Source organism: Episyrphus balteatus, chromosome 3, assembly GCF_945859705.1.
Source record: "Episyrphus balteatus chromosome 3, idEpiBalt1.1, whole genome shotgun sequence".
Classification (NCBI taxonomy): domain Eukaryota; kingdom Metazoa; phylum Arthropoda; class Insecta; order Diptera; family Syrphidae; genus Episyrphus; species Episyrphus balteatus.
Genome location: NC_079136.1, coordinates 1,701,988 through 1,729,755, shown reverse-complemented (window position 1 = coordinate 1,729,755; position 27,768 = coordinate 1,701,988). Strand labels below are relative to the sequence as shown.

The 27,768-nt window shown below is 31.9% G+C and overlaps 1 protein-coding gene across 2 annotated transcripts; it reads left to right on the top strand.

The window, feature by feature from the left end:
• The first annotated feature begins 171 nt into the window (after positions 1–171).
• Positions 172–26,220, top strand: LOC129915359 (uncharacterized). 2 transcript variants are annotated; one of them, XM_055994859.1, is made up of 3 exons: positions 335–773; positions 25,492–25,814; positions 26,067–26,220. In XM_055994859.1, exon 2 carries the CDS (start codon positions 25,527–25,529, stop codon positions 25,809–25,811), a length of 285 nt encoding a protein of 94 aa, XP_055850834.1. In that variant the 5' UTR covers positions 335–773; positions 25,492–25,526; the 3' UTR covers positions 25,812–25,814; positions 26,067–26,220. The 2 variants fall into 2 exon arrangements, 1 of the variants encoding a protein (XP_055850834.1); XR_008772283.1 differs by lacking the exons at positions 25,492–25,814; positions 26,067–26,220 and adding an exon at positions 863–1,237 and having other exon boundaries at positions 172–773.
• Positions 26,221–27,768: the final 1,548 nt, after the last annotated feature.

Sequence of the window (27,768 nt, the reverse complement as noted above, 5' to 3'; positions counted from 1 at the left end):
AAAATTTTGTATAGAAATTTTTTTTTCTTCTTTCTGTCTTCGCTTCAGCAGCGTACTAGGCATTTGTATATAAAATCTATAGTACTATCATGAAAAAAAAAAAAACAGCGCTACCAAAATAGTAAGCAGCTAGAGAACGAACTAAAAACTATGTCAAATTTCAAACAGAAATGTATATCTCATCTCCTTACTCCCATTATTGAATTCGATCTAAGCGCCCTCGCGACCACTCAGGTATTTGATTGACATTTGGGGTGTAGCGAACAAACTAAAAAATTTCACTTCATGATAGTACTATAGATTTTATATACAAAGTACTAGGCTTTACCTTAGAGCTTAAATGTAACAGGAACATAATTTAGTTCATACCTTGAACATATTTCAAATCAAATCAGACGCCTTTCAAGTTACCCTCATTCACATCTAGATGGCCAACCACAATATATTCAACGACGCCGTAGATCTAGTACATTTTCCCCATTTTTGGCTGTGGAATTTATTTTTTTTTGTCCACTCTACCACCAATTTTCAACAGTAAAAAAAAATTAATTTCGCCGCATTTCTCGTTGACGTTACAAAAATTGTGTTCTCTCCAATTTGTTTATTAAAATATTGTTTTCCCTCAAAAAAAAAATATTTAAATAGCAGAAAAATCAATGAAATTTTAAGTGAATTTAAAATGAAATTAGTGTGCATTGTGAAAATGTGATAGAGCTTGAGCTAAACGAAATGTTTTATTTTATCCCCTTGGCATATTAAATGGCCGTGTGCAAGTGAGTCTCATTTTTGTCATAAAAAATGAAAATAGCAAGCAAATTGAAAAATAATAAAAATATGTGTTTTCTTTTCTTAAAATTTACAGAAAATGTTTTATGGAAATAAATAAAATGGCAGTCAAATGTTAAATAGTTTTGATAAAGGAAAATGTGTTTGATATTGTTTTATAAATAAAAAAAAATAGCTACGTCGTGATGTGTGAACCTGTAAAGAAGCCTACATAATATATTTTTTACACAACTCGCGCGCATACCCTCTTCCCGATTGTGCACAATTTTAATCCACAATCCAAACCGCCTCTGTGCTCCCAGTCATCAACGTTTTTTGGCTTTGATTTCTTTCTTTCTTTCTTTATTTTTTTGATGTTTGTTTACAAATTATTGTTGAAATTATTTTTATAACTACTTTATTGTGATTTTATATAAATAAAGTTTTCTATTAGAAATGTGTTAAAAAGTGATCATCGGGGAAACAAAGTGAAACAACTCACATCCAGTTTTTTTCATAAAAAAACAAGAAAAGACGAGCATAAATAGTTTTTCTATTTATAAATATCATTTTTTTGTATTCTTATTTTCTTTAAAACAATTGGATTATCCAATAAATTAAAAAAAAATCATGTATCGGTAAGTCCTAAGTTAGAATAAGTTCTGGTCAAGTGAAGTTAGTACAATCTTGTAGAAAAGCTATAGATCTTATAGTACAATGACCCCCAAAGAAGGTAGGCCAAATTGGGAAACAAGATTTATTGTTAACTTGTCTTATCGCTGTTGGATGAATCATTTAAATTCAATTATTTATTTGGCTTTCTTTGCTATAAATTCTAAACTTAGTTTTTTTTAGCTTTGAGAAATGAATCATCGTAGATCGTTAGGTTTAGTGAAGGAACTGACTGACTTAAGAGATTGTTGCTTTGAATCAGTGTTTATAATAAAAGACGCTTTTTTTTTTATAGTCAAGTAGATAATAAGTTATATATACAATAGTTTCTATTAATCTAGAACTTTGAAATCAAAGTTTTTGAACGGGATTTGTCTAATTCGTCTGTCCATTGTAGGTTAAGATAGTGGTCAAAAGCTGTATCGCATGGTGGCTCAATAAACGAAGACCCAATTGGAAGGTTAACATTGAAAAGTTGTACTTTCCACCTCACAGCGCGATGGCTATACAATTGTTAACTCATATTGCTAAAAATCAAGAGCCGTCGCTCTTAACGTGTTGGAACAATAGAAAAGTCACTTGCGGTTAAAGAATACACCCTTGCTTCATTTCTAGACATCGAAGGAGCATTTAATAATGTCCATAATAGTGCAATTGAAAAAGCACTCACTGATCTTAAAATAGAAGACACGATCATAGATAGATAAATATTTTATTAGCACATTATTTAGGCTTTAGTTACAATTGACAAGTTTTAAAATTTAAATATGTTTATAAATACTTAATTAATATTTCAGTCTTACAAATTCCACAATGTATCTCTTAATTCTTTTAATATTTGTTTCACATTTTACATGGCTCGGTAATTTATTGAAAATCTTAAAACCTTTGTATATAAGGGAATTTTGAGCTCTGGCAGTTATAAAATTAGGCAGTCTCATATCATTCATATTTCTAAGTGCATAAGGTTGAACTTCACGAACATACTGAACATACACTTCGCGTCACTTGAATAGAAACAACAATTTTTCTTTAGAAAATACCGATTGGCGCTTCGGTGAGGTAACTTAGTAGATTTTTGGTTTTTGCATTTTCAAAGAGGAACTTTTAACAAACAAAGTTGTAAAAACAAAAAACCCAAAACAGAAACCGTATGGCTACTAGTTGCGTTTTTTCGCATTACTTCACAAAAAACAGTGTTTTTTTTTGCGTCACTTGAATAGAAACAACCTCTTAAATTAGATAAAAATGACAAAAAATCATGGACAACACTAATTTTTGTGAAGCAGTATTAAACATTGACATTATTTGCACATTATATCCAATTGTGGGCTACGAGCTACCATTAGGCATCACAGAAAATGCATAAATAGCAGCTAACATTGGAAATGCACTTGCACTATGCAAAATCGCGAAAGATATTGGAAAATTTGCCAAATTTGCATGAGAATATTTTTGAAATATCGTAAACTAGTGATTGAATATAAAAATAAGACAGGTGAGACCCAAATCAAGCGCAGAGAAAAAAATAATTTAAAAACTAGCAGCAATTTCCTTCACTTTGCCGCTAAAATCGGTCAAAAACGTGGTGTTAGTGCGGTGGTAATGTGTTGGTTTGTTCCATCATGGAAGTTATAAAAGGTCCACAACATTTAAAAAGCCTCAAAATGCAAAATAACAACATTTTAAGTTCTACTAAGATTACAAAAAAGTTAACTATTTTATAGTTGCATTCGAACTGAAAAGAAGTGAGGTAAAGAGTGGTTTTTTAAAGGAAAACATACCAACTCAGATGGACCACGTTAATATTAGTCCTATTTCATTGGTTTATGAAAGAATAACTTTTATCGCATCGCCACCAAAGGGCACTAAAATGTGTTATAGTAATACACTTTGTTTTTATGATGTGCAATAGCAAAATTGAAGCTTCACGCTTTGAAAAAAGATGCAAACTTTTACAAAGAAATAATGGAAGAAGCTCTTGGGAAGTTTAGGAACGTGGAAAAACAACCCTCTTAGAGATTGCACAAGGATAGTTCAGAGAAAAACAACGCAATAGAAACAAAACAGATGCATTCCGGATGAAAACGAAAGTTTATTTCACTTATTCAAACCTTAAATTATAGAAAATGTCATTTTCTTAATTTGTAAGAAGTTACCAAACACTATAGTCACTTTCTCCAACTAGGTCCCCGATTGTGTACAGTACAAGTGCATTTTCAATGTTTAATTCTATTTATGCATTTTCTGTGGTGCATAATGGTAGCTCGTAGCCCACAATTGGATATAATGTGCAAATAATGTCAATGTTTAATACTGCTTCACAAAAATTAGTGTTGTCCATGATTTTTCATCATTTTTATCTAATTTAAGAGCTTGTTTCTATTCAAGTGACGCAAAAAAAACACTGTTTTTTGTGAAGTAATGTGAAAAAACGCAACTAGTAGCCATAAGCTTTCTGTTTTGGGTTTTTTGTTTTTCCAACATTGTTTGTTAAAAGTTCCTCTTTGGAAATGCAAAACCAAAAATCTACTAAGTTACCTCACCAAAGCGCCAATCCCTATTTTCTAAAGAAAAAATGTTGTTTCTATTCAAGTGACGCGCAGTGTATGACCAAGGATAGGATCTTGTGGACCTTAAAACTTAAAAAAGGCAAAATAAAACTCCCAAAAAGGCATAAAAATTCATTTATGAATGAAATATAAAAATTAAATGTAGTAATTTTGAACAATCATGAGTTTTTTAAATTTTTCAGTTAACAAGCGCCCGCGATTGTCTCTTAATAGTGCTTTAAAGGAGCTTAAAGATCTCTCTACATCTGTAGAGACGACTGGAGCCCAATTAAAGCACACGACATCACCCACTTGAACATTTGCCAGGAGCTCTTGATTTGTGTTCCCATTTATTACGCAATTTATTTGTTCAACTCTCTCGAGTCTTTTATTTGCCAAAAAAAAAAAACTGATCTGTACTTCTCAAGAACATCTTTTGCGACTGCCCCTTTCGCAGCTTCCAAATCTCTCTTGATTATGTCCAAAATCTGGAGAACATCTTCAATCGAGTATTGTAAATTGAGTAAGTTAGCTTTTGAACCCTGATACGTGTCGGTTGTCGGCCACGCAATAGAACGTAGAAGACAATAAATGGTAGCAATAGCAGACAAACAATAATTGCATAGGTAGATCTTTTCACTCGAATTTTGTTTGTGTGGGGTAATTAGTGAAGTTCTAATATAGCTATATTGAGTAAGTAATATACTGAGTAAGTAATAGCCTGTTTTAACTAGGGCCCAAATGAGATAATTTCGCAAATGAGGTCAGTTCAGATTTCAAATTCAAATTTTTTTTCTATAGATTTTGACATTCGAAATGAGATAATTTCCGTAATTTTTTCATTTGGGCTCTAGTGAAAACAGGCTATTACCCTTATAAAGCCTATTTTCACTAGAATGTCGCAAATTATCTCATTTCGAATGTCAAATCGTATTGAAAAAAAATTGAATTTGAAATCTGAACAGACCTAATTTGCGAAATTATCTCATTTGAGCTGTAGTGAAAACAGGCTATAAGCTTCTTGTTTGTATATTTGAGTGTTTTGTGTGCAGGCATCACCTTAAAGACGCTAAAAAGATAAAAAAAAACTTAGGAAAAGGCAAAAGAGGCAATAACAAGAGAAAAGGCACAAAAAGGCAATAACGAAAGAAAAGGCAAAATAAATACATATATTTGGCACGAAGGGGACTTGAAACGTGTTTGTTTTTCATCTATAATGTCGTACGCTTAACAAGAAAAAAAGGCAAATTCCACAACATCCTATCCCTGGTTATGACCAAGAACTGTCTCCCTTTATGCAGGGTGATGTATCTGTGTCTTTTGGATTTATTGCAGCCAGGAGTATCTATCTTCTATATAAAGACGGAGCTCCAATAGTCTAAACGACTCACTATACCGAAATGGGCTTAGTGAAGTGGACAGAAATGGTATAGTTTATTCCTGTGGCAATGTAGGTATATGTCTCGGGAAGAAGCTAAGAAAAATATGGAGGAGAGGAAGTATGCAAGTTCAACCGAAACTCCCAAAAGCCAAAACCAGGGGTCGAACTACGGCATACGTTCGTTAACGTTTTGACTATTGCTCTCTCTATTTAATCAGAAGAAAATGATAGGGACATAATGCGTCAATACGTTAACGAACGTATGCCGTAGTTCGACCCCAGATTACGGCATACGATTACTATTATAAGCTATCGTACAAGGCCAAAGTTAAGCAAGTGTGGTGTGGTGACTAGAGTTAAGGTTGGGATAGACATACAAGCTTAGGCTCAACAGCAGAAGCTTACTTTTAGTCGACTTCGCCGGGCAGCCTACAGCGCATTGGCTAAAAGAGAAAGCCTTAGAATTGCGAAATTGGTAGGACACCAAATTGATATCCCCAAAATGCAGCACATTACGGTGTTACTGCCAAAAAGCAGTGGGCAAAATTACAGGAAGTTTTTAGCTTTTATCAAAAAAAAAAAAAAATACACCTTGGTAAGGTGAATCATTTAAAGAAAATGCCATAAAATAGTATACAGACGGGTCGAGAACAGCGGAAGGTGCAGGTGCATATTTTTGGGCCTAGTATCAAAATCTCAAGTATCTTTCAGGCTGAAGTAAATGCTAATGTAAAATGTTCATAAATAAACCTCGAATTAAATCATCGGAAGAAAAACATTGCCATTATGTCTGACAGACAGTCAGTCAGCGATTATGTCCATGACAGTAAGTATTTTGTGATGAACTAAGCTGCATGTTCTTCTTTTGGCCAGTGTCCTGCGCATAGTGAAACAATAATGGCTCTGTCGCGTCCTCCGGACCTGGAGACAGTCATTTTTTCATTACTTATCAAAGGTGGCTAGATTTTCCTGAACATAGGGCTGTTAGGGCCATTTTTTTGTCACTCAGAGTTGAACATAATTTGAGAATTTGTATCCTCAACTTCCGAATTCGGTTTTATTCACTCCAAGTTGACGTTTTTCTGTCAAAATTTTGTTGGCAGTTATTGTGTCAACGAATTAATATTCCAAAGCAAACAAAAATTGAAAAATTAAACACAAAAAAAAAATACAAATATGCTATGGATATGACAGATTCAAATTTTAGTTTAAATAATTGACAGTTTTTGTTTCATATTTCATAAATATCCCAGGGATATTTTTCAAACTTGAAGTTGACCAAATTTAGATCTTCAACTAGAGAAAATAATAAGTGAATAAAAAGAAATTACAACTTGCGTTTGAACTCTCGAGTTAAAGTCAACTCTCAAGTTAGCAAAATCGAGAGTTTGCTTCAAGTTATACAATAGTGAAAAAAATCGCCCTTAGTCAAACAGTACCATTAACTATTTGTTTTAGTTTTAGATAATTTAAAAAGATATTACCCTTCATTACTCCTACAGAAATCCCTATTCTTTTAGATCATGGTACACACAATTTCCATGTGCCTCCGGTAGCACTAAAATACGAATTGGGACTTCTGTTTGGTCGTTCGATTTTATAAAAGCCTGCGTTAGCCTTTTAGTTCAGCACGTACGTTTCCTGGCCTAGCGGAACTACCGTAAAACCGGGTGACTTTGGCACGTTTTCAAACTCAAATGTGAATAACTTCTGCAATAATTTTTTTTTTTAAATGAAGATTTCAACCAATTTACCTACTTTGCTCATTCTATAGGTATGATTAATCTTGAAGAAATCTGTCCGACAGTTCTATAGATAAATGCCAAAATATGGGTGGCCAAAGTCACCCTCCATTCCGGGTGACTTTGGCCGGTAGGACGTTTGCTATATTTCCAGTTCAACTACAAGTAGCACGTCAGTCTAACCCAGCCTAAATGAAAGAGCAAATTTTTTTAAACATGTGGGTATTGTTTTTATTTTTGTACACAGAATTGTCGGTTTTTATTAGATTAAAAAAAAAACCTTAAAATTAGCATACATTTTGATATCCTTCAAAGGATATGGAAAAAAAATAGTCTCTCTCTGCAATCAACCGTTGGAACAGGAAGTTTCTTCTCCAGATCACTTTTGGTGACTTGTGCAACGTCTTTTTTCTCTGGGTATATGAAGCTGTACCCAGCACCTCTTCGCAGGAATGACACTGTAACCTCATCGTTATCAACATTTAAGATGCAGCCGACGTAAAAAAAAGCTTCCGGCTGTGACTTATTTTTGAGGGGCCGGGCTGATCCGTGGACATTTCTTCAGTGGCATCATCGGGTGCATCTACATTGGGAGAATGTGTTAAAACGCTCGACGATAATGTGAAGTCCGCCATAGTGACACTAGCACCTGGTTCAGTGTTAACTTTTTTCTTTCTTGGCTTCCTGGTTGAGGTATCCGGGGTCCGAAGGCTCTTCATATAGTCCAATACTGAATCGCTAAGGTTCATCATGTTGCTGGAAGTATTATCTGTTATTGATTCAGTTTTGTCGAGGTTACTTAAAACTTGTTGCCTATCGTATGGATAAATTCCATTTCCATTTTCCCTTGCCTTGTCGTTCTCATGTAAGCTTTCCCAGACTTTTTTTTAGAAGCCTAGGAAACACATCTTTCGGCACTGTTTTGTTTTGCCAGTTTGCCATCTTATACGCTGTTAAGGTTTTCCTCCATAATATTTTAAGAGGTCGAAAGAAGGCTACGTCTAGTTGTTGAGCTGCCAAATATTGATATGTATGATCTGATAACATTTTAATTATATTGTTTTGTCAATATAATATACCAATATATAAAAACAAAGTCTAGTGCAAAAATTAAGAGGATGACTTTGGCCACCCGGCCAAAGTCACCCTACCATATGGCATTTTTTATAAAAAAATTAAAATTAATTTGTATGAAATAGTTACAAGGGTAGAATGAAAGTAATTCAACTTGCAAAACAATACACATAACGGAGTTAAAGTCATTTTGCAATCCTATTTCTGCAACATGTTCAAACCATCCAACATTTTCAGGTAATTTTTTTTTTTAGCATTTTTAAGAAAACTAAATTTTAGTATAAATGAATATCTAATTTTAATTAAATGAAGCTAGTATGATCACTTTTTAATTCATCAAATTATACGAATTTACAAAGAAACTTGGAAAAAATCAGACAAGTCCTTCATATATTAACAATTTTTTAAAAAAGTGTCCATATCAAAGTCAAAGTCACCCGCCAGGCCAAAATCACCCGGTTCTACGGTAGTGGTCAGCAGGTATTAGAGCACCCGCACACTTCAGATTTTCATGATTTACGTGAAATAAAAGAAAATATTATTACTGTATACCCTTCATGTAAAAAAAAATCAATGGTTGCAATCAAAACCAACATTACAATAACGGAAAAGTTACGAAAAAGTAATTTTGTGTGTCTTTTTTTGCACAGATCGTTTTAACATCTATATATCTCAAATATGTCTGTATGTCAAAACTTCTCTGTTGATGATGTACCTATTTTAATAATAAATGTACATTTTGCTTAATTTTCAATATGGTGGAGAAATGCCTTCGTTCCACTGCAATTTTTGGTTTCATGACGAACCCCAAATTTTCCCTCCTACAAACTCAATAAGCTAGAATTCATATTTGAAAGAAAAACCGTGTAGGTTCTAATTTTCCAATACATAATAGAATCGAAAATTTTTAGTTTAAGAGTTGAAATTATTATCCTCTTGTGCTTCATCTTTTTTTTTCCGTAGTTTCAAGTATTACAAGGCTGGCTTGCACATTGACCTTTGTCAATCAAGATTGGCCAGTTAAAAAAAACTATCATGTACTTTAAGATACACAATTTCATCTACATAAATTCTCATCACATCCCAGTGTTGTTATGGGGCTACGTAAAACTATTGTTCTATGCTAAAAAACTGGAACCAAGATACAACGCAGTTAGCGGCCGTTTCCATCGAAATGTCTGGCCAAATCATCAAAACGGAAACAAATTCAACAACTCGACCGGTTAAACTAATCCGAATCCGAAAACGCGTTTGAACGACATCAAAATTATAACTTTTTATTTAAAAGAAAGTTGTCAAGCTTAGTGGACATACGAATAAAACTAATTCCGTTCTTAGATTTTGAGTTTAAGACCTTTAAAAAAAGACAGGGCATTAGTAAAATAATTTGTATAGGGTAGAGTTGTCTATTTTCGGCCGTCTCCAGTTTCCGGCCACCTTTTGGAAAATCGTTATAGCTAGGGATTTCATAGGGTTTATTCTAAAATTTTGTTCTTATGCTGTTTTCTTATTTGTTAGAACAGCATGCGAGGGAAAATTTGGAAAGGTGGCCGGAAACTGGAGACGGCCGAAAATAGGCAACTCTACCCTAGGTACCCAATTTATAGAAAATTTTGAATTATAGTGTTGTGATTATAATAAAGAAACACACACATTAGATATATATTTAAAAATTTAAAATAATCAGGTTTGGTACATAATATTATTTTAAGTATTATTTTATTATCTATTTTAATTACAATATTTTAATGATTTGTTTTAAAGACATTCCGTAACTGTTTTTGTTTCGTTTAAAAAGTATTCGAGTTTAATTTCTTAACCGATAGATAAGAAACGGTGACGACTTCTGGAAAATGTTCAGTTTCATGAAGTTAAGTTAAATGAGTTGATGATAAAAGTGTATATTTAGTGTGACTCACGTGAGTGATGTAAAAAGGGTAAGTTTTTTTTTCTTCAATATTATATCAAAAGTTAAAATGTTTCTTTTGCAGTTTTCACACCAAAACGCAGGAGTCTCATGTTATTATCATAAACTTTTAAATTGTTCACAAAATATAAAAATGTGTTTCTTTGATAAAATACAAATTTTTTAAAAAATAAAATATTTGTAAAGAAAATCACTCAATAAAAAACATACCTGCTAGTTTTTTTTTTTCTTTCTAACTTAACTTATCTCACAAACAAATAAATTTAATTTTTATAAAACAAAACCCTCGCTTACAGATCGACCGGATGTGATGAAATGGGACTTTATGGCCAACAGCGGTCACACATTCCTCAAAAGCCAAAGGGGCAAACCCATTCTAGTGCTGAACGGGTTCAAGTATCGCCGAGAGCGAAGCTATCGCTCTGGCTGTGAGTATTGGAGATGTCTCAAATCTGGTTGCCATGGCCGGATTGTGATGAGAAATGGAATAATTGGCAAATCTCATATACATTCCCATAATCCAGATGATGGGTATCTTTCGTATTTTTAATTATTGTTTTGTTATATTTATAAAAAGAAAAGAACTTATCGAAACGGTACAAACAAATATAATATATATAAAATGTGTAATATTTTTAATTTTAAAACTACAAATATAAAAATGTTTTCTTTCTACTTTTTTTTTTGTATTACTTTCGCAGAGATATCATTCAGTTTAATTGGGTTCAATATTGTATTTCAAATTAATTCATCGTTTTGTTTCCTTTTTTTAGAAATCGAATTTATCTTCAGTCAACGTGGAAATCCACTTCTTGTTATGAATAACTTTTTGTATTCGAAAAATCGTGATATATACTGGAGGTGTGCGCGCAGTAAAACACTTAAATGTAAAGCTCGCGTTATATACCGACCAGAGTGTCCTCCTAGTTCAACCAGAGCAATTGGCCGGCATAATCATGGTCCTGAGATTGATAGAATAAAACATCGACGTTTGCTAAATTATTAAGTAACTAACTAGGGAATTAATATGCTTCCTTTTAATTTTATCTCATACCCATACAAATATTTTTATTTAAATTTATAACTTTTATTTGAAAGTAATTACGTGTCCGTAATATTTACAATCAAATCGGTCTCGAATCTCTTTTTATTATGGTTCATTTAAACAAAATAGATACACTTCAAAATTGTATATATGTTAAATACATGTTGTATGTATATAAATGAAATATTTAAAAAATTACCAAATAAAGTAACAAAATATCCAGACAAATTGTGTTCTTGTGTTTTTTTTTTTAATTTTTTTTGAAGCAAACACAATTGACTTAATTGCTAACAGACGATGTTTTTAGATTTAGGACACTTAACAATCCTTAACAAAAAATTGGTATTTCTGATAAATGAAACTCTAATGATTACGAACAAAAGCTCTACCTGTTGCCATGTTTTAAATCAAGTAAAGGTATTTGGGAGCTTTGTTCAAGAAATAATTTCATATAATCCACAAGTATGGGTTTATTTGTTTTAAACGGCTATATTAAGGACCCAGAGAAGCATGGAAAATACACCAAAATAAGGCGGATTGAGCTGACAGCTGGTTGAGGTTAATTGAATACTCTCCTTAAGTAAAATTAAGGCAGGAGCTCAAGTTCGCTTGTTCACCACCGTGTGATATTAAATATTTTCTGTGAGAAAACAACAACCGAATGAGGACGGGCCTGATAGGTACAGCTGTGATTTCCGTAATTTAAGAAAAGACAAAATATATTTTCAAAGATGGCAACTCAAAAACGATAAGATAATGATATGGATGCAATAAAGTTTTCCAGTACTGTAGAAGACAATAAAATATGTATAAGAAGGCGACTTTGAAATTAAGAAGTTAAAATAAAAGAAATCTGTTAACAACAGCTATCAAGCTTTACGTTTGAGGAAAATCCAACACAAAACAAAAATTGATAGATATTCAAGATATCCATTGCGGAACAAAAATAAATTAACAGACCCCGCACACTACAGACTTTCTATCGCCCGATAGATTAGTCGAGCTCTTGAACAGTATGGAAATATATAAAGTGCGTACACTACATGGACAAACAAAAAAAAGTTTATTTTGCTACACAATTGCTTTCAAACTACATTATTTCCTATCGACTATATAGTTTTCTGACTTTTCGTCCACTAGCAGCCTAACCCAACTTAACTATCGTTAGGACTCAGTTATAGCTATCAGTAAAATCCAACAGTAAAAAATGTGTTTAGCTATTTTGAATACTTTAAACCTCTATTTTGAATAAAATATTGATGATATAAGTTGAAAGCTTATTTTAACTAATTTTTTTCAAAAAGAAACAATGCGTCTAGTGTTCATGCCATCATTCAAAAAATAAGCATTTAATTTAATGACGTAAATTAACTGATAGCTATAATCGCTCATCAGTAAAACATTTCAGATTCCTGATGTTTCAATTTTTACTGCAGGATTTTACTGATAGCTATAACTGAGGCCTTTGAAAGTCTGTAGTGTGCGGGGGCTCTAAGCATACAATTGAAATAATTTTTGCTTAAAACCTCCGCACATTAAAAAACAAAAATGTATTTTTTAGCCGCATTACGCTTGAGGGTCCGATTCGTTCAAAATTAGAGAAGGAATATGATATCGATTAGTAATCTTAAGCTGCGTCCACATTATGTTGTTTTGTGATGATCAACACGCTTGATTAACAAAGTGAAATAAATTTGAACGTGTTGCTCAAACCCGATTGAAATCGGTAAGATCAAAGAATGTTGCTAATGTTCCAGCTTTTTGAATGTGAAATGGCAGTTGAATTAAAAAACGACGTTTCACTGACATTCAACATGAAAAATAACACGTTCACACTTAACTGAGAGTGGGGACGAGTAGCGTGCTGGTCAACAATTTAAAAATCAGTGTTGATCGACATGATATGGACGCAGCTTGAAGATTCGTCCATATTATGTCAATCAATACTGTTTTTTTTTTAATTCTTGACCAGCATTCTTCTCTCCCATTGTCATTTTTGAATTCAACTGCCATTTAACACATTCGCAACATTCTTTGATCTTACCGACTTGAATCGGGTTGCGTTTGGGTCAACAAAAGTTGAACAACACGTCTTCATTTCCTCCACTTTGTTGATCAATCGTGTTGATCATCACAATGTGGACACAGTTTTATATATGTGCCCTTAATTATGGAAGTGGACTAAGTCACTGCTAAAAAAAAAACGATTAAAACTAGCATTCAAATAACTATAATTTAATTGTTAGACTTCATTTGAACGGAAAATTACAGTAAATAGACTTGTTTATTACTCCTTTCAATTGTTTCAAAAAAGAAATACAATTAACTCGCTTAAATAAAATTACTTAATTAGTTTTTCTTGAAACCATGCAAAAAGTGACTTAGTCCACTTCCATATTTAACCCACTGTCGGGGCACGGGTGCGAATTTGGCAGGACAAAAATAAAAAAAATTACGATTTTTCAAAAAAGTGGTCACAAAAAAGTCTCTTTAAAAGGGTGAAAATATTTCTTTTCGGAATTGTGAATGCAATATTCGAATATCTCGGAATATTCTACATCAATTTCATACTTGATTCTCTATAAAATATTGTGACCGAAAAAAGTTCCAGCGACATGAAAAAGTATAAACCAAATTCGCACCCGTGTGCCTATCACGTCACAAAAAAGAGGTGTGCCTACAGAGGGCTTAGAGGATATAATATATGGAGTGCTTGTTCCTATACCTAATACATTGTAACGCCATATGCATGGATAGGGGTCGCTGCCTTCGTTTTTCAGTGCGAGTCCGGTTCCGCAGCTGTAAATAAACACTCTTGTTGATGACAGCCATCAAATGAAAATAAAATGGAGGCATGCTCTCATCGAAAAACTTAAAGAAACTAGAGCCCTCTATAAAAGCTTCACGGAACTAACAGCACAAGCACTCCATATATTATATTCTCTAAGACAGAGGGTTAAGAATGAAACTAAGAATGTTTTAAATAATGTTTCAAAATACTGAAATTTGTTTGTGTTGCAATTGACTGTGCTAAAGATTGCTAAATGTATAACACTTATAACAGTTTGTCGGTATTAAAAGTATCAAAGTATCAAATTACTTCCTTAAAACTGCTTTAAATTGGGATGTCACTATTCCTAATTTATATTCTCCTATTATATTTTATTATTTCGCCCAAACTAGGCCAACTATATTAAAACTAATTCATGACTTTTCCTTTTTTTAGAAATCGAATTTATCTTCAGTCAACGTGGAAATCCACTTCTTGTTTTGAATAACTTTTTGTATTCGAAAGATCGTGATATATACTGGAGGTGTTCGCGCAGTAAAACACATAAATGTAAAGCTCGCGTTATATACCGACCAGAGTGTCCTCTTGGTTCAACCAGAGCAATTAACCGGCATAACCATGGTCCTGAGATTGATAAAATAAAACATCGACGTTTGCTTAATTATTGAGTAACTAACTAGGCAATTAATATGCTTCCTTTTAATTTTATCTCATATCCATACAAATACTTTTGTTTAAATTTATAACTTTAATTTGATAGTAATTACGTGTCCGTAATATTTACAATCAAGTCGGTCTCGAATCTCTTTTTATTATGGTTCATTTAAGCAAAATAGATATGCGTATTTCAAAATTGTATGTTTGTTAAATACGTGTTGTATATAAATAAAATATTTTAACAATTACCAAATAAAGTAACAAAATATCTAGACAAATTGTGTTCTTGTTTTTTTAATTTATACGCGGTGCCGAACAGGTAGTTGCCTGGCTTAATTGCTAAAAGACGATGTTTTTAGTTTTAAGACAATAACGGCCGATTTATTCACAGAGTCCTAGCGCTAGTACCGGTCCTAGTCCAAAAGTTAGTACTCAAATCGGTATCAACTCATTTCTTCACCCAAGTACTAAGCCCTAGAACTGTCAATTTAGGACCGAGTACTACTTAGGACTCGGTAATAGCTAGCTCCTCAAAATTTAGCTAGGACCTGGTTATTATACCAATCGTTAGTACTCAAATCGGTACCAAGTGATTTCTTCACACAAGTACTAAGCCCTAGTACTGTCAAATTGGTACCGAGTTTTACTTAGGACTTCGTAAAAGTTAGAACCTAAAAATCGACAGTCTAGCGACGATAATACTCAAATCTTATTGAGTTTTTGCATTTATTTTAAAATTGTATGAGCATTTTTGAACTTTGGTGTGTTTTGAAATGTGTAATTTTCGAATTTATTGATTTTTATTCTAATTTTGTAATTTTTTTTTTTTAAAGATATATCACAATAGCAATGCAGTTTTTGAATAAATTATTATGAAATAAAAACGTTTGCTTTGCAGAAAATTAACCATTTCTAATAGGAAAACCACAGTTTATGAAAGTATAAATGAAGTCACCTGCATACAATTTTAACTCAAAATATCATCTTTCGGCACTATTTTACGGGCAGTGGTATCAGTGATGGCCGTCCGACATCTGTCTTCCAATTTCCAACACAAAATGTCTTCTATTTACAAATAGTAGGCGTTTTGTTGGCATAGCTATCCGCAGCTTGGTTTAGCTTCTATTCATATCGGCAGCTGCATGTTGTTTTTGTAAAACATCTAAACGCCAACTGCGGATAAGGATAGTAATGCCAAAAAAAAAACACAGCTAGTATTGCAGACTATGATCAAAATTGTCTTCATTAGATTCGCCCAATGACTGCTATAAAACAAAACTGCACCAAAACAATAAACATTCAGTTTTCAAAAAATTTATTTTTATTGAGTTATGAACATCCTCAACGCAAACTGTCTTTTAAATAATTACTTATTTTAACATGGTTTTTCTTTCGGTCGGTGACTGCTTTATCTGTGGCTTTCCCATGTTATTGAATTAGCTACGATTCGTTGGTGAACTAGCTATCAGGCTTGCCGGCACTTATGAACAAAATCTTGACATTCTCTTCGTTCTTGATTGTGAAGGTTCTTGATAGGATTTATCTTCTTTTCTTGTTGTTCTTCTTCTCCAATCATCACAATATTTTTTAAATAATTTTAATGGTTATTTCATTAAAAATGGACTGTTTTTTGTCTGTTAATATTTTGTAAAATTTGCTGAAATATCAAAATAAAATATTTCAAGCATCAAAATGTTGTCAAAATGACAATTATACCAGTTTTATACGAATTATTTCTTAGGACCGCGTTGTGAACTCAGATCAGGTCCTATAAATGTGAAGAAATGCTCAGGTACCAACTTTTTGTTAGGACCGAGTACTAGAGCTAGGACCTGGTCTAGCTAGACACCGGGTACTAGGCTGGCTTAGGACTAATGTGAAGAAATTGGCCGTAAATTAACGAACCCAAAAAAAAAACATTAAAAATAAATTGGTGTTCAGCTGATAAATGAAACTCTTATGACGTTTGATTACGAACAATACCTCTACTTGTTGCCATGTTTTAAATCAAGTAAAAGGGTATTCGGGAGCTTTGTTCAAGAAATAATTTCATACAGCTATGTTAAGGACCAAGAGAAGCATGAAAAAATACATCAAAAAAAGACCCAGTAAAGCAACAACATGTCAGAAAAGGCGGATTAAACTAACATCTGATACAGGTTGAATACTCTCCGAAAGTAAAATTAAGGCAGGAACTCAAGTTCGTTTGTTTACCGTGTTAGTTACATCGACAGTGGCATACCGTTGTCTTTTTTTTATTTAATTTGGATGGACCTGATGGGTACACCTGTTATTACCATGATTTAAGAAAAGAGAAAATATATCTTCAAAGATGGCACATCAAAGAAGGTGCACAGTGAGCCTGAACAAGTTTAAGGTTGACCTAAAATGACGACAAAAACTAAAGATGAGGATTTGTTCCTGAAGGCCTCAGCAATAACAATCCGTTTTTATCAAAATCGGATTAGCTTCCTTTTTCGAGATACCCCCCTTAAACGTGTTTTTTTCGAGAAAAATTCATATCAACGCAAGGCTCGAGTACGATAACTTAGGCGCCGAGAATTGAAAACGGTTTTTAGTAGAGGTATTCAATACAATCATTTTTGGTTTGGGAGGGAGGGTCTATGTCCCCCCCTTTAGACGGGAGGGGCAGTTTTCTAAAAAATCAAACAAAAAATTATTAAAAAACAATGGCAACACTTACAGTTATGAATGATACCTTTTTCAAAAGCTAGAATTGTACACTTAATTATAGTTTTTTAAACCAAGTTATTTTAAACATTTATTTTCGAAATAATCGATTCCAAAGTCAACAATTGTGAAAAAGAAGTTTAAAAAAATACATTGAATACTATTTTTGTCAAGACTTTGGGTTTCATTACGGGAAAAATTGATAAAGTTAACTACCTCAATAAATTCCTTATCAAATACTGAAAACCATATGTTTCTATGCCTTTTAGTTTTTGAGATAATTGAAAAATAGGAAAACTACTTTCTTTATCTTATTTTTATTTTCTTGACTATTTTGCTTTGCCATTATCAAAAATCAAAAATTAAAAAGTACTGTGCTTAATCTACTTCGATTCCATGAATTTATTTTATTTCCATTTAAAATTGGATCTTAAAAATAAAATTTCTTAGTACCAGTGTGGTACCAGAACGCTCATTAGTGAGCCTGATAAAAAATGTAGTTTTCCTATTTTTCAATTATCTCAAAAACTAAAAGGCATAAAAACATATGGTTTTCAGTATTTGATAAGGAATTTATTGAGGTAGTTAACTTTATCAATTTTTCCCGTAATGAAACCCAAAGTCTTGACAAAAATAGTATTCAATGTATTTTTTTAAACTTCTTTTTCACAATTGTTGACTTTGGAATCGATTATTTCGAAAATAAATGTTTAAAATAACTTGGTTTAAAAAACTATAATTAAGTGTACAATTCTAGCTTTTGAAAAAGGTATCATTCATAACTGTAAGTGTTGCCATTGTTTTTTAATAATTTTTTGTTTGATTTTTTAGAAAACTGCCCCTCCCGTCTAAAGGGGGGGACATAGACCCTCCCTCCCAAACCAAAAATGATTGTATTGAATACCTCTACTAAAAACCGTTTTCAATTCTCGGCGCCTAAGTTACCGTACTCGAGCCTTGCGTTGATATGAATTTTTCTCGAAAAAAACACGTTTACGGGGGGTATCTCCAAAAAGGAAGCTAATCCGATTTTGGTAAAAACGGATTATTATTGCTGAGGCCTTCAGGAACAAAGCCTCATCTTTAATTTTTGTCGTCATTTTAGGTCAACCTTAAACTTGTTCAGGCTCACTGTGGGTGGGATAATGTTTTAAGGTACTGAAGAGCTGTATTTCCAAAGCTCCAAAATGACGACAATCAATTACAGATCGATATTGGAAAGAGGTTTTCTGCAGTTTTCTGAGAAATTTGGTGGATAGCGATGGACATTCAAAAAATGTAAACCTTTGATGACCAGTTTTATCATGGAAAACGTGTTGAGTTTGCTTTCAAGAAAAGTCTACAAATGAAAATTAGCTTAATCAAACTATATAAAACGAGCCTTACCCGAAATTTCTCTAGATTATTTACAGCACTCTTTGAATCTTTACACAGCAGGCTGATTGAAAAGGCAAGGTATCAACTCTACATTCTTTTCAGCTTTAAAAGAAGTTATGATTTAAAATACGTACCAGGCGATTTTAAAATTTAGAAGTAAAAATAAATAAAATACGTTAAAAATAGCTATCAAGCTTTACGTTTGAAAAAAAACCCAAAACAAAAAAAAAAATTGGTAGAAATTCAAAATATTTGTTGCGGAACAAAAAGAATCCCGCACCGTACAGACTTTCTATCGTCCGATAGACTAGTCATGATCAGTATAAAAATATATGAGAGAGCGTACACTACATCGATTAAGTATCGGCCGATCAACAAAAAAAAAGTTTGTTTTGCTACAAAATTGCTTTCAAACTAAATTTTTTCATATCGACTTTTTAGTTTGCTGACTTTGCGCCCATACTAGCAGCCTAACCTAACTAAACTATAGTTCTATAGAAAGTCTATATTGTGTGAGCCCAAGCATACAATTGAAAAAAAAAAAAAATCAGCAATTAAAAAAACACTCTGCAAACACTTGAGGGTCCGATTAGTTAAAAATAAGAGAAGCAAAGTTGCGTAACTCAAAATTTAGCGAGCATAATAAAAATAACAATAATAGTAATTATTTCTATGCGAAACTACTTATAAAAAGATTTATAAAAAAGCGGTTCCGTCTGCCATATTTTTTCCGTATATTAATCTTAACTGGTTTATGAATGACAGGTAAAAGAAAAACGACTTTAAAAACATTCAAAACGCTATCCTGAAAAGTACCAAAAAGTGACTTATGCTGTTATAACTTTTTGCCACAGATTTAAACCATTCGATAGAGGACCAAAAATTAATTTTTATTTTTTCTACAACATTTAGCTCCTCGCATAAACTCTAGACAAAACTAGTTTTTTAAAAATACAAATACTACAAATGGGTTTTCTGAAAAGCTCTAGACAAAAATGTTTGAAATAATATTCCAAAATACTGAACTTTGTTTGTGTTTTAATTGACTGTGCTAAAGATGTCTAAATGTATAACCGTTATAACAGTTTGTCGCTATTTAAAGTAGTGTCAAATTACTTCTTTAAAACTGCTATAAATTGGGATGTCATTATTCCTAATTTATACTCCCCTATTATATTTTATTATTTCTGCCAAACTAGGCAAATTATAATTAAAACTAATTCATAACTTTTCCTTTTTTAGAAATCGAATTTATCTACAGTCAACGTGGACATCCCCTAATTGTTCTCGACAACTTTTTGTATCGAAAAAATCGCGACAAATATTGGCGATGTTTGCGCAGTACCAAATTCAAATGCAAAGCTCGTGTAATATTTCGACCAGAAGATAATACGGCTAAAGTTATTGGTCGACATACTCATGGTGAGGAAACGGAAAAAATCGAATGGGGACGAGGTGTATTTTCAGCTATTAAATCGAGAAACAAAGATAATTTAGTACAAAAACAACATGTAATTGTTACAAGTAAGGCTTGTTACGGAATTATTGAATATAATCAACCGCATTTGGTTGTGCCAAGTCGTAATAAAGAAGCAATGGATTTTGTTTATCAAGATGATGAAGAAATTGACGAGATGGAAGATATTGAAGAGATTTCTATGAACAACGAGCCGTTGAGTGAAATTTAATGAATTAATATTAAAATATGTTATAAACCAAAAAGTAACAATAACAAGAGGTTAAAATATTAAGTTTTAGATACTTAAGCAATTTAACGTACATAAACTGTGCACAATCTATATCTTTTTGTTGGTACTTTTTGTTTATTTAAAAAAGAAATGTTATTTCAAAATTATTACTAAAAACATATGTAAATATCGTTGTACGTTACGTTTTACTGGTACATTAATCTAATAAATCTAATATAAAAAGAAGTCTAAAATAAAAGTCCAAGTTTTTTTTTTTTTTTTATAAAATCTTTGAAATTTTCAGAGCAATGAATCTTTATTTGTTATTAACTTATTCGTAACTTGTCTAACCACAAGTTTTTACAAAAAATTCAGCAGTTAATATGCCTATTTTATTATCCATTCACGTATCATTCATGTACATGATCAACAAAGGACATTTTTGTTGTTCATGGATTTTCACACGTAAACAGAAATAATAATAGTGAAGCAAAAACTCAGTAAATTGAGAGTTCTCTTCTTTTCATTTTGAAAAGAGTTTCTAATGTGATCCATTATACAATGTTTTGCTGCTTATTTTACTCTTAAACAAAGTGTTATGAATCCCTTTTACTTGAAGATTTATTCACCAAATTTTCTGCTTAAATTTATATTCTGGTACTATTTAAAGGCCAAACCACTGCATAATCTATTTCATCAGTGCAAATTTAGTGGTATCTTTCTGAGTGAATTGAAAACAGTATTAATACAGTTAAGTACCTGAAGGGTTCAACCCATAGAATCCGTTGCGTGCGGATCGGACGGAGTCCGACTGACGCGAATCAGAACTGTGTTCTTTTCTTATCCGCTTTAATGAATTGTGAACTTTCATTGTTCATTAGTGAAGATAACAATGGTTAACAACAGAAAATATCAGAACTTCTTAGGGCACATTCAGCAATCGAACAAACCTAGGTATTTTAAGTGAGCTTCAAAAAAAGCAATCCGTCATTTTACGTATTCTATGGGTTATGGATTGATTGCCGCAACGCAGTCGATGGAACCGATGAGCAACTGTCTTCTTTCTCAAAGAACTTAAGCTTGATATTTGCCAAGGAAGATAACTATATGGAAATTCCTATTGGCTTTTATACCTTCAGTTAAATAAATAAAGCTTAAATTTGAAATACACAAAAAAAAGTTTAATATGGTTTAAAGTTTAAAATGATGGATGTAATAATTTTCTAAGAAGAAAAATTTAGATTTCAATATTTCCCAGAGTGTCAAAAGATTACACAGGACTATGTACGTTTTGTAGGCCTTTTGTACATAAAACGACATTTAATTTGTTTCTTCAATTTACCCCCCAAAATCTTGATTAAGAAACAAGATCGAATTTGACAAAAAGTAGGGTTGGAACTTTTGAAATGGGAGCTTGCATGTGGCATCCTTATTTTATTAATTTATATTTTATTAATGTCGGAAAAAACGGCTTAGAAATGCAAAATGACCGAGAAAGCTAAATTTTGGATATGTTGTAGAGGATGCTTAAAAAAGCTTAACTTGAAGTTTTCGACCAAGATTTCCTATGAGCTTTTTCCGCCATTTTGAAAAAAAGGATAAAATTGGTTTTTTGACAATAACTCGGCTATCTGACGAGATGCGAAAATTTTACAAGGAGCTTTTTTGTAGCTTTTAACGAGTTCTACAATTCATGCATACACATTTTTTGTGTATCATGAACCGTTTTCGAGATATCGATTAAAAAATTCAAAAATTTAGGACATGCAATTTGTTTTTTGACATAATCTATTTTTGGGTGATGAATATCGAAAAAATTATAAACATAAAAATTGTAGCCCACATTCAGACCTACTATGTCGTATTTTTATATTTTTTTTTGGACAAAAATTACGACTTCCAGCCGGCCGCAAAGTCGTTTAGTCCGCTCCCACCGCCAAGCAAGCCGCCCGTTCGGTTGTAAAAAAAACAATCATTCATGTTTTTTTTTTAATGTTTATATCATTATATCAGTAACACATACATACAAATGTATGTATTTATTTAATAAATAATGAGAAGAAGATGGTAATGGTTTTTTTGTTACCCCAATTTTATTAACCCAAAATTTTGTATATACAGTATACCGGCTTTTTGTGCATTTTGTAATTTGCTTCAATCTCAATATTATTTAGTTCATCAAAATTGCAATTAGATCAGTGCCAATAATTTTTGAAACTAAAAAAATAATTAGCAGCATATGGGTGGTTGGAAAATTTAGGATAAATGGTATATGAAAGCGGAAAAATAAATTGCCCACAAACTAATTGGTGGAAAAGGGTGGGTGGGCGAAAAAGTGTTGGTGTCGAAAATCTTGGTTTTTTACGATTTCTGTCAAAAGTAGACCTCCTATCAACAAAAGTTAAATGCAAACGTTGTGGGTAATAAAAGTGTCATAACTTTTACTAAAACCATTTTATTTATATAATCTCAAAAATATTGAAAAAATGCAAAAAATACGATTTTTTTATATTTTATTTTTATCTTTTACCAAAATGGTTTGATTGTAACAAATCTTGGTTAAAAATTACTTTGTTATGTTTTCTATGTATTTTAAATGTTTTTTGAGCAAAAAGTTAATTTTTTGATTTTTGACGAATTTAATTTGATAAAATAGCCTATTTGTCAATCAAAAAAGTTTTTGATTTTTGAAAAGCTTGGAATGTAGTTACTTATATTAAAACCTTTTATTTAAGATTGTATGGAAAAACTATACTTTTGATTTAGAAAATATTGAGAAAAATTGAAAAAAAAAAACGATTTTTAAGATCGATTTAAGATAGAAACCAAATTATACATTTCTAATGGCCTTTGACCTTCTTAAATTCAATCTAGCATTAGAATAGCTCTAACGTGCAAAGTTGTTGAGATATTGAATTTTGAACGTTCAAAACACTATTTTTGTGATGTATACTTTGATTTCTATAAAAAAAAAACTTTTTGACTAGTGAAATCGAACAAGGCATTCACCCGCCCCCTTTCCACCAATTAGTTTGTGGGCAATTTATTTTTCCGCTTTCATATACCATTTATCCTAAATGCTGCTAATAATTTTTTTATTTTCAAAAATTATTGGCACTGATCTAATTGCAATTTTGATGAACTAAATAATATTGAGATTGAAGCAAATTACAAAATGCACAAAAAACCGGTATACTGTATATACAAAATTTTGGGTTAATAAAATTGGGGTAACAAAAAAACCATTACCATCTTCTTCTCATTATTTATTAAATAAATACATACATTTGTATGTATGTGTTACTGATATAATGATATAAACATTAAAAAAAAACATGAATGATTGTTTTTTTTACAACCGAACGGGCGGCTTGCTTGGCGGTGGGAGCGGACTAAACGACTTTGCGGCCGGCTGGAAGTCGTAATTTTTGTCCAAAAAAAAATATAAAAATACGATATTCATCACCCAAAAATAGATTATGTCAAAAAACAAATTGCATGTCCTAAATTTTTGAATTTTTTAATCGATATCTCGAAAACGGTTCATGATACACAAAAAATGTGTATGCATGAATTGTAGAACTCGTTAAAAGCTACAAAAAAGCTCCTTGTAAAATTTTCGCATCTCGTCAGATAGCCGAGTTATTGTCAAAAAACCAATTTTATCCTTTTTTTCAAAATGGCGGAAAAAGCTCATAGGAAATCTTGGTCGAAAACTTCAAGTTAAGCTTTTTTAAGCATCCTCTACAACATATCCAAAATTTAGCTTTCTCGGTCATTTTGCATTTCCAAATGTATATAATGACTGGCCTATAAAAATACTGATACGTTTTAATTCTCATAACGTTGTAGATTGATAACAAAAAAAAAAAATAAATAATTTGAATGCCTACAAATACATTAACGCTGATTTGCAGATTTTCTGAAATCTGTCTGTCAACCCGCGAACCTTTAAGAGGTGGGTCATACAACACGTATACGGAGTATGTACCTTTTGTCAGACTCGTTAAGTGCCAAAAGATACGTTTCTGGTGCCAATTACCCCTAGATTTGGTTTATTTTTATGCACTATAAAGTATGAGCTCATAGTGCTAGAGTGGTTTCGGAATATCTCCAAGACCTTAATACACCAGCTTTGAACTGACCACACAAAAATCAGGATCGAAATTTAATAGAACGTTAATAGAACATGTCCTTTTTTTTTAAACTTAAGCTTTTCATTTTCATGTGGAACTTCTTTCATTTGGCACTTATTTAAACTTTAAACCATTTGAAAATCACCGCCGCTTGAAGTGCAGATGATTGGCTGCTATATTTTCATATCTCTCCGAAATTTCTGTAACTTTTTTTTGTATGAGTAACTTGTTATACAATACAATATACAATATCAAATACAATATATGCTTTTGGAGGAAATCTGCTTTAATTTTTCCAACGTTCTGCCTCCAACTTGCTTAGACTCTCCTTACTCAAACTTTCCGTTGTAAGAATGAATTAACTAGGCAATAGAATAATAGATTGAGATTGAAAGAAGAATTTGTTCTAACTTTTCATATTCGAAGGTTTTCGTCATTGTGTTCCTTTCAACGTTTCGGTTCCATTCAGTACAGTCTGTAATCTGTTTTTTTTTTTTTTGTTTAGCTAGTTGTGCTCTATTTCTTAAGAGAACACACATGAGCTTAATATAAGGTTTGTATTTAATTAAACGAAATTTAAAAATCATTTTAAGTCACTAAATTAACATAAAGAGAAATCAATCTAAATGAAACTGCATCGAAGCTGTGAAGACACAAAACCAATTGATGCCAAAAAGAAAGTCCTAAGCGGTGTCTTTCAATGTTTTACGCCAGGCTCATCAAACTATTTTGTTTGCAAATCCAATACAAACCGAACTGAATATAACGAAAAAGAGCTAATAACTTAAAGAAAAATCCATTTTAAATATAACGATCTTGTTAGAAAGAGTAATATACAATGTACAAATGTTTAAAAAAAAAAAAAAAGATGCTATTCAGGCATTAACCACTAACAGTTTCCTAAATATTATTATAGCTTAAAATTTCTATAAGCAAAACTAAGAATACAACATAAAAAAAAAAACAAATTATTTGATTTTATATGTTTTCCAGTTTACCCCACTAGCGTTTGGATTCTATCGGCTCCAATGGGTTTTCTTCGCAATCAAAAGAATGGATATAATTTACTATTTGACGGCTACATGTACAAAAAAGAAGCCAGTTTTCGTTCGACCATCAATTGGATATGTTCAGATGGAAATGGCAAACGTTTATCGGAGAACAAATGTTTAGCAAGATGCATTACCAAATGGGAAGGTGGCATAAAATTGGGAAAAAATCTACACAATCATCCAAGAAAGTTTACCGATTTGCCAGCAAGCACAATTTCCCCAAAAGTATTTCAAGAACGATTTAAATATGCTGGATTCTAAGAGGTTTTTTTTTTTAAATAAATATGCATTAAATAAATTTATGACATAATTATATAAATAAAAAAAAAATTGATGAAAAATTTAGTTTACAATTAGATTTAGAAAAAATATATTGGAAATAATATGAATTACTATTTAGTAAACTCAATAAAGTCTTTTATTGAAATACATTAATTTTTGGTGTTTTTTTTTTTTGTTTACTTTATAATTACAAACAAAATTAGTACTAAATAAATAAATTTTGTTTAATTTCAGAACTTTGTATTAAACGAGAAAATGGAAAGGAGTATATTTTATTAAAAGGAGAAAAGTTTTTGAAAACCCGATCAATGGCTTACCGAAGCTATTATAATTGCGTTCGTAAATATTGTACAGCTTTTCTTATATTTAATCATTTGAAAGGCGGCTCAATAACAATGTGCAGAAAACATGAACATAAAAGTGTTTACAATGAAATATGTTAAAGTTAATAAGATTTCAAAATTAGTAGAAATATATTTAAGTAGTGAGCTCGCACTACAATTTTAGTATTAAGTCAGGTATTTTGAAAACTATAGTTTCTAATATTTACTTTGCCATACAATCAAACAAATACCAAAAACTATTAATTTAATATTAAGGATTTTATTTATAAAATGTATTATAATTTTTTTTCTTTTAATTACCTTCATGTGTATTTTTATTTTTTAGTAGGTTTTATGTTCCTCAAACATGACTACTGTGTTTTTTTGTTGAAGCTATACGCAATAGGATTTCCCAAATACCAACGTTGAAAAAGCTCTATATGCACGCACTAAGGTAAAGGAAAAAAGAAACTAACTTCGTCTTCCTCTAGTGCACCGTTTGGTGTGGAAAACTTTCGTTTTTTTTTCAGAGCATTGGTAGTTCCTTTACTGGTTTGACTAGGATAGTGTCCGTTTACAGTTGTGCCTTCTTTAATGTACATGCCTCTGCGTCATACAGCAAGACCACTATGATGAAGAATTCGCGCATTGACAATTTATTTGCTCGAGCTAGGGCTTTACCAAAACAAGAAATTACTCTATACAGCTCGTCCCTTGAAAACGATGAATAATTATCCAAGGGTAACTTTGATGTTCCTGTTTTTTTTTTTTTTCAAAATCTGCCATAATAGAATAATTAGGCGATGGTAGATTTTCCTGGTATAAAGCAACACTGATTAGGACCTATCAGATTGTTGACGAAGGGCTTCTGACGTTCACAAAATACGGCAGAATGGGTTTTATAGGCGACAGTTTTATAGACTGATTCCTTTGTAGCTGTCGCAGATCAGAGGGTCTCCTTTCTCGATCGGTAAGACAATGACTAGGTTCCATTTTGCGGGCATGTTTCTGTTTCCTTAAGGGAATGAAATTTTCTAGCAACCATCGCAGCGAAAGAGAAATCTTTCCCAAAATGCAAACATTTTTGAAGAAACAGTCTAGAAAGGCGAATCGATATCCAAAGCTATATTATATTCTAATGTATTCTAAATCGTCAAAAAAAAAATCTAAAAAATACTGAAAGCACACACATGTGGTATTTATAAGTACATTGCAGGTCACTTGCCTAGAAGCACCAATTTTCCCAAAAAGCGATTGGTTATTTTGTGAGGTAAATAAGCAGATTTTTAAACGAGGAACTATTGATGAATGATGAAAATGTATGTGCAAATTTGGTTTTAGTAAAAACCGTTAAACTTTGACATTATTTGTACTTTTCAAACAATTATGGCCCAATTGCTAGAAAGATAATGTTAAAATGCACGATTGTTTAAAGGGCAGATGCATTTGCAATGTTTACACCTTTTTATGCATTTTTGTTGGTACCTATTTGCAACTCTTGGTCCATAATTATTGGTTAAAAGGTATAAAATTCAAAGTGTATCCTTTCTTTACTGAAATTAATAATACCTATGCTTTTTCAACAAATTTTAGAGAGTGTTTAAGTTTTAGTT